Genomic DNA, 12,176 nt, shown 5'->3' on the forward strand with positions numbered 1-12,176 from the left:
TAGTTAAAGACCTGCTTGAACGAAAGTGTCAAGTCGTGAACTTTGCTGAATTCCACTTAAAATGTTTTCGATGAACAAGGAAATCGAATCATATGATTATAAATAGGTTTCAATTGTGTAAAAAAACAATCATTTTGTATGCCCTTGTCCAGAGCTTTACTGCGAGATTTGCGAAAAGCCCCGTTACGTAATCACTCTCAAAACGTCATAAGTAGATAAAGCCGCTTTGTTGCAGCGTGGATGTATAACAAAGCAAACTCCCACAAATGACGTCAGCGGCATTGTCCTTTGACGCCCGCTAGGTAGGGGCCTGATTTTTTACTCGATAATTACGAAAAGTTCAGAAGTGTACACATATCAAAATTACATTAAAATGGTAAACAAGTGCATTATAAACAAGTAAAAATACCATTACTGTTGAAAACATTCCGCTCAGGTAGCTGTTTAGGTCCGATAAAAGACAGCAGTTTTATCGTTTCTTTTTTCCTGTTTTCAGGTTTCAGGATCAGTTTAAGGAGAGTACAGACAAAGAAGGGTTCGGTAAGTCTTTGAAAGTTGTAGGCTTATATTTTTTTCTTGCGACTTGTTTTTTGGGGGGTAGATTTATGTTGAAACAAAGCATTAATTTAGTTTATGTGGGTTTTGTTCTTGTTCTTAAACTGGAACAACGGCTATAACACTTCACTCATACGTGCTTGTGTACAATTTTTTTTTAATGAAGTAGGCGCATTAAAAAATCAACTCATTTGTATTATTATTAATAAATTAATTTTATGGTAAATAAATACTTCTTGGCAATCAATTAATGAAGCCCATGTCGTCTCTGTTTAGACTTTCCAGAGATGCGAACTGTTTCAGATGGTCAGCTGACATTCGTGCGTGAGATGTACTCCCCTTCTCTGGCTCCGCCCACTAATGGGGATCTTGTGACAGATACAATTCACATGAAGAAGGTAAATTATAATACAAAACTGAATCCGAAATAGTTGAACAATTTAGAACTTTGTTTAAGTAGAAATATTGTTGCAAAAAGCAACTTGGCAAAAAGGCATCAGTGTCAATTAGTTGACCTATAGGGGTTTTTTTTGGTTTTAAGTTCGTACCATACCTTCTGAAAACAAAAATCATTTAATACTTTTAAACTATGACGTCACTATGAAAGTGAAGAATCTTTACAAAATCAATTTAAATGCTACTTCAACTGAAATTTAATGCTTTTCCAAATTGAAAGATATTCAACACGATGTGCAAAGCATAGCTGAACACATTATTTTAATATTATTTCAGTTTCCAAAAACATTTGCCAGTTAGTTAAAGGGAAGGTACACGTGTGGTAATTACTCAAAACAAATAGTAACTTAAAAACCGACTTGTAATGAGCATTGGTGGAGAGTTGTTGATTGTATAAAACATTGTGAGAAACGTAGCATAGATTTTGAGAAAGATGTAATTTCTCACTAATATAATAACCAGAAGTCTTTTATTCCTATCTGAAAGCACACAAATTCGTCCAACAAGGGTGTCATTTTCTCTCTTTATTTTCTCGCAACTTCGATGACCACATCACAGGCTTGTTATTTTAAGCTTATGTTGGGATACACCAAGTGAGAATACTGGTCTTTGACAATTACCAAACGTGTACCTTCCTTTTAATTTAAAGTACATATGTTGTAAACTGATTAAACCATGGATCTCGGTAATGTTGCAAGCATTTATAGCAATTGTCGTTTTACATTAGAGTACATGTACAAAGTTTTTGGAAAAAAATAATTGTAAAGGTCGGCTCGTACATTCATCCAAGAATCCTATACTAACTCGTCCATTCTCCTTTACATACCGAACTTCACCATGACTGTATTAATTTGGGAGTGTCGTGGCCGAGCGGTTAATAGCACCGAATTCAAACTCTGGTGTTTCTGATCAGCAGAGTGTGGGTTCGAATCCCAAGCCGTGACACTTGTGTCCTTAAGCAAGACACATAACCATTGCTTCGTCCTTCAGATGGGACGTAAAGCCGTTGGTCCCATGTGTTGTGTAAACGCATGTAAAATAACCCAGTGCACTTATCGAAAAGAGAAGGGGTTCGCCCCGGTGTTCCTGGCTGGATTGGCAGCATATTGCGCCATAGCATCTTTTAAACCATTACATGGTGCTTAAGGATTAGGTCTTATAATCTCAAAATTCACCCACTCCTTGCAGTAATAATACCTGGCGCTTTGTATCCTTTGGCAAAAGGCGCGTTATAAATACGGTCATTATTAATTTGTTCTTCATAAACCATTCTCATTAGTATTTTACCCAGTTGATTAACCCCTATTTGTTGTCGCTTGTCTACTATTCTGTGTCGATGCAGTTATTAAACGGACAACATCTTATTGATGACATTACAACACTGAAGGAATTGGTGTCTGGTAACCTGACGTGCATGAGGAACGCGCCACTGAAAGGTATTGTTTTAAATTATGAACCCAACTCCACACATAATTATTGTCTTTGTTCAACCCAAAATTACCAAAAATTGTGGTTTCTTACTTCAAGTTTAACGTTTCTTTATTAGAATTTGATATTTACAAATGGGTGGGGAAAATTACACGGCGCGAGGCATGGGCCCAATTAGCAAGCTGTATAGACCATGAACTTTGTTTACAAAATTGTGACCTTGTACATTCTTTGAGTATTCTGGCAGGCAAGATACTACACTGGTCCTATGGGAAAATTGACATTTTGTGTCGTAATGTCCACATAGAACCTAGAGTTATGAAAGGAAAAGCTGGACAAGTTTTGAGATGTGCCCCCTTTCATCATATCAAAAGTTGATAAGAATTAGACAGTGTGCAGTCTCCATAAAATATAATATTTTATGTTTTCTTCCATTGAGCTGTGTACAAATCATGCCTGTAGGAAGTTCAGGCTCTGTGGCTCTTTTGTAAACATGTGTTGTCACAGGTCACATCGTCTACATAAAGAAGAACATTCTTTAAAGGCAGTGGACACTATTGGTAATTGTCAAAGACTAACCTTCACAGTTGGTGTTTCTCAACATTTTATGCATAAAATAACAAACCTGTGAAAATTTGAGCTCAATCAGTCATCGAAGTTGCGAGATAATAATGAAGGAAAAACAACCCTTGTCACACGAAGTTGTGTGCGTTTAGATGGTTGATTTCGAGACCTCAAGTTCTAAACCTGAGGTCTCGAATTCAAATTCGTGGAAAATTACTTCTTTCTCGAAAACAATGGCACTTCAGAGGGAGCCCTTTCTCACAATGTTTTACACCATCAACCTCTCCCCATTACTCGTCACCAAGAAAGGTTGTATGCCAATAATTATTTTGAGTAATTACCAATAGTGTCCACTGTCTTTAAAGCAGTATACATCACATGTCTATCTATCTATCCAGCCTATGTCGCTCCACTGCAGAAGGAAGGCCTCTTTATCACCATTTCAACTTGATCTTCCTTGTGCTTTAATTGTCGTATCCATGTGATGCTTCTAAATTATCTGATGTTTCTAAATTATCTGATGTCGTCCATCCAACGTCTCGTTTGTGTGTTCTTGGGATCTATTATGTCATACATCACATGTATATATTAATTTTTGTTAATCTTCAATAATATTAATACTCATTAAGATTTATGTTTAAAAAAAATCATCCGAAATGATTAAATGTTGTTTTATGTCAGGGTCACACGAGAGGAGTCATTGCTATCAGGATCTCGTACATACCATGCAGTATAACATCGATGAACGGAAACTTGCTGAGATTGTCAAACCTTTGTATCAACTTCCACTCTCCAGGTATTTAGATTAACATGATCTTAAATTAATACATTGACAGTAAAGCTAGTTTGATATTGGATGACGCAGATTTACTAATGATTGTACAGTGAATATCGATGGTGCTTTATCGATATTGACATTCGACATTCCCGTAGGTTTGTACAATGAATGTCTACCTTGTACATCGATATTGGACACTTTATTAGGTTTGTACAACGAACATCGATACTGCTTTTACCCGACCGTCTGTGAAGATATCGTCGAATGATTTTGAAGGCCCATGAGCAATGTTGGCGGCATTGGTGCTGCTGCCGAAAGTTGAACATGTAGAGGCGATGCTAGATTCCAAACACAAGTTAATTTTACAAGTTAATTTTACATTTAACGGACGTCCAATGATAGCAAAGGACATACATATTTTTTTTTTTTTTTTTTTTTTTTGGGGGGGGGTATATGAAAAGTAGCATATTTTATGAATTATATTCAATTTGCAGTATACAACCATTTACTTTGCTGTTCTTTAGAACTTGTATTGCTATATTTATTTATTTGTTATTTTCTGGCCAGTTTGAACTGGTTGTCTCTGTTCCTATATGCCCTGCTGTTTCCTCTCCCAGCCCATTTCATGTCTTACCCAATCTACACTCATCTCCAGCTCTCATTTATTCTTCACATGTTCCTTGTTGCATCCAAACCTTCTGTCACTTATCTTTATTCAACACCAGTTCTTTAGTTTTGCGGCAAGTATTGTTTATGTACTTTGTGAGATGGCCAAAAAGATGATAATAATAATAATATTTTATTCTGCAGCCTGAAGCAGGTTTTGGGAGACCACTTATTAGGTCTTTAAACACATATTTTGTTTTCTTTTAGACGCCATCGTGACAAGGAAGACAGGCTCAATATGTTAGATGCTGTAACCGCGTTGGAAACCGACTTCTCACAGTCTCTCCTGGCTGATCTCATCCTCCTGTCTCCAAAACCAAACAAAGACCTGGTGGAGAGACTACTCATCGCGTCTGCCGGATTCACTCGAGCTATATCAAAGGTATAGTACGCTTCATTTGATAGTATGTTCTCAAGGCGGTGTGTTTCTATTTTGCACCATCGGTAGCGAACTGAATGGAAAAATCTTTCATTTTCACAAAGTCAGCTCAAAGTATATTTTGCACAATAATACATCCCGCTGCCATACTTGTGTGCAGCCAGTAGACCGAAAACATATTTTCGCTAATAACTTGATCAACTTTTAGCAAAAACAAAAGAAACCCTTTCAGTTCTATCATCAGACAGACCCGGCCGATATGGTATAGGAACCTCTAGACAGACTAATAGATTCGGATACCTCCGGTTAGAAAACACTATCTACATCTATGCTTGTGCACACACAAAACTGCAGTTTTACAGTGTACTCGGTGGTGTACTAATAACACTTTTTAAAAGAATAATATTTGTTACATTTTGTTTTCCATATTGTGTCTTCAACATCTGGGAAATAGACAAGTTACCAATATTTCTGTAATTGTTGTATTCTTTTCACAAGTTATAAGGAGTTTTAAAACTTTTCATGCTTTACCCTTAAATTATATTCCTTTAACCCTTAAATTATATTCCTCATTCACAGCATTATCTAGAAACATTGGAGGATATTGTTTTCAACCCTCAAGTCTTTCCAGGTGAGCCATTCTTGTTCATTCAGGGGTTTCTTCGTATTATTTGAATAAAAAAATATACTACAGTATGTCCTCGCTCTACTTTTAAGCGTTTTTTTTTTTTTTTTGTAGAACACAAAACACAATTTCCACAGATTTACATTAAACTGTTTACACGGTTTGAAGATACTGATGGTAGAAAGCTTCCCGTAAAATGTCACTTGCTAATGGGTTGTAGTTTTTGAGAAATGAGTAAAACAAAGTCACGAAAATAATTTGTTTCTCGGGAGACACAGTACAACTGATTTATCAGTTATTGTATTAATTACGCGACTATAATAACGTTCGTTTCGGGCGGGCCCGGGCTACATTTAGGGCTCGGGCTACATTATGGTGCCGCACAGGCGGGAGACGAAAATTATTACAGCGTGTATAACGTCCACAAAATTGAATTAACGCGACTCTCCTGAAAACATCGCTAAGTAGTTTTCCCTTTCTCCTCGAAAGTTTTATGTCTAATGAAGCTAAACATTCTACTGGTAAATTATGTTACATACATCTTAATTCATAGTGAATAAGAATCCATGGCCAACAAGCTAATATACAAAAGGATATCAGAAACCCTCTAAATCTTTTTGCTTTTAAAATAAATTAACAAATAAAGTACACCTCAATTTTGCTTATCAAGAAGCATCTTAGTATCGGTTCATTTTGATTGTTTCAGAGCCATTACGTGACCCGGAGATACAGCGAGTTGCTGTGATGGTACTCGGTGCATTAGCTGGTAACCTATGGACTGCTGGATACAAGTCCCAAGCTGAGGCGATCGTTGTGAAGATTGAGGACAAACTTGGTGTTCACGGTAGGTTTAGTTTGTTTACTATTTTGATTAGATGGTTTTCCCGCCAAGGGACCTCGGCAAACTCCCACATGGGGATGTAAAAACCAAACTGGCGACAGCCAATATCTCTCATACAAACACCTTGTTTTACGTCTATATGATTATGAATTGCACAATGTCAAGAAATTGCTATACTTTTTACATTTATCCTGCTTACTGCTACTTCAAGGCACTGGACACTATTGGTAATAACTCAAAATAATTATGTACGCATAAAAACTTACTTGGTAACAAGTAATGGGGAGCTATTGATAGTATAAAACATTGTGAGAAACGGATCCCTCTGAAGAAACGTAAGTTTTGAAAAAAGAAGTAATTTTCTACTAATTTGATTAGATTTAGAGGTCTCGAAATCAAGCATCTGAAAGCACAGGTTTGTTATGTTGTGCATATGTTGAGAGACACCCAGTGAGAAGCTGGTTTTTGACAATTACCAATAGTGTCCAGTGTATTTAATGTTTACTATAGTTACATTGGATTGTACTTTTTTCATGGAACTATGGAAATTACACATCCAATGTGTATTTCAATTGATATGAACTGAGATTAACAGATGTTCAATAATTAATTGCACCTTGTTTGAATCACTAGATCCATGGAGATACAGCAATACTGTCACAACTCTTTCTGAGGATGAGCGGGACGAGTTCCACCACGACACGGTAGCGTGTATTGAAGCTCTCGGCAATGCTGCCCTCCATCGTTCCTTTCCACACATCCATAGTTATACTAACTCGACCACCACCCATCCTCTGCTGAAAAGAGCTGGTTTACACTCTATGAGAGACTTCCACCACGACAAGGTAAAGGAGCTTACTAGGCTAAATTAAATTTTAAAAAAACAGTTTAGCGTCCGGCCATTGTTTTCAAAGTGGCCGCCCGACACATTTTTAAAGACAATCGGCTGGACTTTTTCTCAACAAAAAACAATTTGTATGAGATTGTCAAAGGGTCTGTACTCTTTGTAGGACACAAAACGTAATGTCCACATAATTAACATTAAACTTACACGGTTTGGATATAGTGATAGTAGAAAGCTTCCCTTAAAGTATTACTTGCTAGGGTGCTGTAATTTTGAGAAATGGAGTTTTACATACTCGGATAATGTTCGTCTCCTGAGACGATTTTTTTTTTCGTGCCTTGTTTTACTCATTTCTCAAAAACTACAGCACCTCAGCAAGTAATAGTTTCAGGTAAGCTTTCAACTATCATTATCTGCAAACGGTGTAATAATGTAAAAATTGTGTTTTTTTGTTACAAAAAGTAGGCCTACCAAAATCCTTTAAATGTCAGTCTCACCCGTTTGAATACAATGTTTTGGTTTCCATTGCAGGCTGCAGGTATCCTGCTCAAGTCGGCCCTGGATGAAGATGAAGACGAACATGTTCGATATGAGGCATCATTGCTTTACAAAGATCATCCAAACGGTGTCTACAAACATGCCTCAAAGTTTGTCAATCCAGAAGAGTAAGTAGGATTTTACTTCATGAGTTTAAAGGCACTGGACACTATTGGTAATTACTCAAAATAGTTATTAGCATAAAACCTTTTTTTGGTCACGAGAAATGGAGAGAGTTTGATACTATAAAACATTGGGGGAAACGGCTCCCTCTGAAGTGACATAGTTTTCGAGAAAGAAGTAATTTTCCACGAACTTGATTACGAGTCATTAATTATCTCGAAACTTCGAAGACCAATTTAGCTCATATTTTCACAGGTTTGTTATTATGCATGTTGGGATACACCAAGTGAGAAGACTAGTCTTTAACAATTACTAAATGTGTCCAGTATCTGTAAAAGGTAATAAGTTGTACGCTCAGTGTTTCATTCGTCATCATCATCTTCAATTTACTGTGCAGAAACTGGAGTATACTCGCACTTGGTTCAAACTAGCAGGTGCAGACAAAACTCCATGCATACAAAGATCAGCATGTGAAAGTAAATGCAGTCATTTATGTTAATATTTTGTGCGAGGGATTAGTAATTTAGGTGAAATGTTTTCCGAAGTATCTGCTCAAGTAAGTTTAATATTAATTACTTTTGAAAATGTGTATGCAGTTATCCTTTGGGAATCGCTTACACATTTCCGTGGAAAAAACGTAGTTGCTGGATGTTGTAACACCAATTTTTATTATGAAGTGGAATAACAAAAATGGTTCCGGTGTTCCTCCGTAAATGTTGACATTGATGTTTATCTTCCTTTCCTAGATACATGGGCTCCACCAACTCGTCCGAGATGATGTCCACCGAGGGAGCGAGTTCCCCGTCCAGACGGCGAGTACGGCGTGGATTCTGGGAGGGGATTGAGTTCCACTTGGCCAGCCCAGCGTATCAGTGGAAGAAGCTTATTGGAAGCCCCGATACCGGAGCAGAGTTTGGGTTTACTATCAGAAATGCACTCGACATCAAAATAGGTGAGGCTGATTAATAATAATTGAGTCCCTCCATAAAAGAAGTACACATGTACAGCAAGTAGGCCTTAAAGTACAAGTGCAAGTACAAGTCAGATATAACCTATCCCGCATAAGCACACAAAATGCGAACAGACTGGGCCTAATTTCATTAAACCTGTAAGCACAAAAGTTTGCTAAGCATGACATTTCTTCCTTGGTAAAAAAAACAGGATTACCAACCAAATTGTTATTTGTTGCAAATTGCTTGATACTGGTATTCAGCTGTTGTTTGCCCAATCCTGAAAATCACTTTGAATTTGGTTGGTAATCCTGTTTTTACCAAGGAAGAAATTTCATGCTAAGTAAATTGTTTGTGCTTACAGGCTTTATGAAATTGGACCCTGTTGAAAACCGTGCGATGGCCTCATTGAAGATTTAACCTATCAGAGACACTTATGGACTAACAAGGACCCAAAGTGCTTCCTCTCTTTTCCGAACTTATTGACAAATTGAAAATAACTTTGCCACATTTTTTAACGTTCATTGTCGCAGTTCCATATGCAGACAAGAACAATTGAATAATTGCCAAAAATGTATGCGGCGATCTTGGGTCAAAACTGTGGGGGGGGGGGGGGGTTACAAGTAAAAAATAACTAACAATTATATATACACTGTTTCAGTCCCTTTTAGGGCTATATTAATCAAGTTTGTAAAACAAAGGTTGAGCATATAAGAGGCTTCCCGTTTCGGTAAGCAAAAACGTTACAACTGCATTTGTTTTTATTACTATACTTTTTGATATTTTCAGCTCCTCTCAGCGGCCATCTTCGTTTAGACATTCTGGACGATGCTTATGCAACGGTACTAGTTGGACTTGTGGATACGAAACTAGATATCGCAAGAGCACGCTTCTGTTTCAACGGACACATTGAGTACAATTTGAATATTCTACAGGTAAGCCTACGCTTTGAAACATGCTTCCTAACAATCTCCCTAACAACATAAGATAGTCAAATACAATACATATTTTTTAGACATCAATCCAATCTAACCTGTTTACGAAAGCTTACTGTACGGCACCATGAGCGATGATTGTTGAAATATGACGCCATATAAATGTTAAGATTTATTTGTTGTACATGTATTTGATCATGTTCAGGTTTCAATGTTTTTTTTCAATGGTGACGTTATACGGAGGAGGTTATAACACGTTTTAGATTTCAATGGTGAGAATTTTTCGAAAACTGTCACTGCATTGTTAAAAGTTTCCTTTTAAATTTAGGTCCAGCGATCGAATTGTCCCTTTTTAGTCCGGATGCATCTGTCAACCAATCAAACTAGGAACGCCGAGATTGCGATTCAAAGATTCTCAGCCATCTGGAAACTTTTGATTTCATTAAAGGCACTGGACACTATTGGTAATTGTCAATGACCAGTCTTCTCACTTGGTGTATCTCAACATTTTTATTTATTTTTTAACAAACCTTTGAAATTTTGAACTCAATTTGTCAATGAAATTGCGGGATAATAATGGAAGAAAAAAACGACCTTTACACACGAAGTTGTGTGCTTTCAGATGCTTCTCGAAACCAGATTCAAATATTTTAGTGGAAACTTACTTCTTGCTCAAAAACTTCAGAGGGAGCCGTTTCTCACAACAGCTCTCCATTGCTTGTTTACAAGAAAGTTTTTATGCTAACAAATATTTTGAGCAATTACTGATAGTGTCCAGGGCCTTTAACAATTGCTTTATAAAACATTGTTTTTGCGTTTTTCCAATTAGGAGTTTGGTGTTGAACGCATCAGCGACCTGGTGAAAGTCTATGATTTAGTCATAGAGCGAGTTGTTGGAAACATAGTGAGGGCGGTAGACATCGTTGTTGACCTCTTCAATGGAGATACCAGTATCAACAAACTTTTTGATGACTTCGTTGAGGCACTTGAGAATATCCCGAGCCGCATCAGTGTAAGTGGGTTTTTTTTCTTCAAAAATTACAAAATAAAATAAAGTGTTTTTTTTTTTTTATGTAAATGGATAGCAAAACTTATTAAGTTTGTCCCGATTGCATCTTACGATTACACCTTACATACAAACAAAAATGTGTGTATTCGTGAAAACCGTGCAACCAAATTCGAAACATCATGGTTTTTGTTGGTTCTTGTATTATTCTTAGGAACAACAATTTCGAACCATTCAATTTATAATTCACATTCAACTTAAAATCCAAATGTTGACAATTCTTTTGTATCCTGTCATTGTAAGATTTTTGTATATAAACACTATGCCTATATCCAGAAAATTTATTTCAATGGGAGACTTTGGAACGCTAGGAGGCAGCAGACTTACCAGGTAAATTTCCATTGTTTTCGTAGTTCTGAGCATGCGCACATTACCGAGAACAATGTATGTTTACCTGGTAAGTCTGCTGCCACCAATCGTCCCAAAAGTCTCCCATTCAATTTATTTTTGTAATTTCCAGGGTATGCGATCGGTAGCGGCCAATGCCGTTGCTAGACTCTCGCAGTTTGATCCGGATCAACTCCCGCCCTCAATCCGTGGCGTGATCATGGTAGTCAACAAGGCAGCTCAATTATTCAGTGATATAAAGACGGACGTCATGGAGTTCTACCAGGTAAGTTAAGCCTGTTGAAGAGCCGTGTCCTAAGAGGTGCACCGCACTAAATAGCGGCAAAATTCATGAGCCAAGTCATAATTTTTAGGCCCTCAAAATATGTTGGATAAGAACGTTTTGGAGAGCTGTTCCCTATAGGGTGTACCACCATAAATCAGCGAACATTGATGTGCCAGTAGATTATCATAATTTGAAGGCCCTCAAAATATGTTGAACAAGAACGTTTTGGGGGTCATGTAATTATTATATTGGTGGATTACAACAATGTTTCGGAACCTGGGGGATCTGTGCTTCAACTTTTGAGGAGAACTTATAAATTTAGGCTTTAAATTCAGTTCGGTTTGACTTTGGAGTTGGAGGAAAGCGTCGTGGAAACTTGCAGCCAGGCGGTTTTGGAAATAACACTTTTTTTTTTTTTTTTTCTGGGGTAATTTAGCAAAAATTACAAACAGCAGACCTGCCGAAAATTGAAAAGAAATCTAAAGTTTTAGTGTTTGAAATATATCTGATTGGTTTCCAAGGCTGAGAGACTTTGAATATTGTTGAATATTTTTTAATAATAAGCATTTAGCATTAGTTACTATAGGAGTTTATGATGCACCCAGTACGTGCGGGCGTTACACAGTGCGCCACCAAGAGTGTGTGCCGTAGAAGTTATTTTTTACGGAAGGTAGTCAACAATCACAGTATGATATGACTATAAATGACGTCGTCCTTTACCAACGTAACTGCACAAAAAAGACATCAATATATTAACTAAACGAATTGTAAATTTTAAGTCGGAAACATTATTTTGAATGAACATTACAAGAACAA

General features: G+C 37.0%; 1 protein-coding gene across 1 annotated transcript in view; it reads left to right on the plus strand.

Moving 5' to 3' along the window:
* Positions 1–12,176, plus strand: part of LOC117298838 — a 137,745-nt gene that overhangs the window by 15,320 nt on the left and 110,249 nt on the right. The window contains exons 8-20 of the mRNA XM_033782183.1: positions 497–540; positions 832–953; positions 2,354–2,447; positions 3,685–3,799; positions 4,655–4,829; positions 5,406–5,457; positions 6,158–6,295; positions 6,926–7,137; positions 7,668–7,801; positions 8,543–8,748; positions 9,536–9,681; positions 10,511–10,693; positions 11,208–11,360. Coding sequence (XP_033638074.1) covers positions 497–540; positions 832–953; positions 2,354–2,447; positions 3,685–3,799; positions 4,655–4,829; positions 5,406–5,457; positions 6,158–6,295; positions 6,926–7,137; positions 7,668–7,801; positions 8,543–8,748; positions 9,536–9,681; positions 10,511–10,693; positions 11,208–11,360 — 1,774 coding nt within the window. The remainder of the gene's footprint in view (positions 1–496; positions 541–831; positions 954–2,353; positions 2,448–3,684; positions 3,800–4,654; positions 4,830–5,405; positions 5,458–6,157; positions 6,296–6,925; positions 7,138–7,667; positions 7,802–8,542; positions 8,749–9,535; positions 9,682–10,510; positions 10,694–11,207; positions 11,361–12,176) is intronic.

The sequence above is a fragment of the Asterias rubens genome, chromosome 13 (genome assembly GCF_902459465.1).
Source record: "Asterias rubens chromosome 13, eAstRub1.3, whole genome shotgun sequence".
In the NCBI taxonomy this organism is placed as follows: Eukaryota; Metazoa; Echinodermata; class Asteroidea; order Forcipulatida; family Asteriidae; genus Asterias; species Asterias rubens.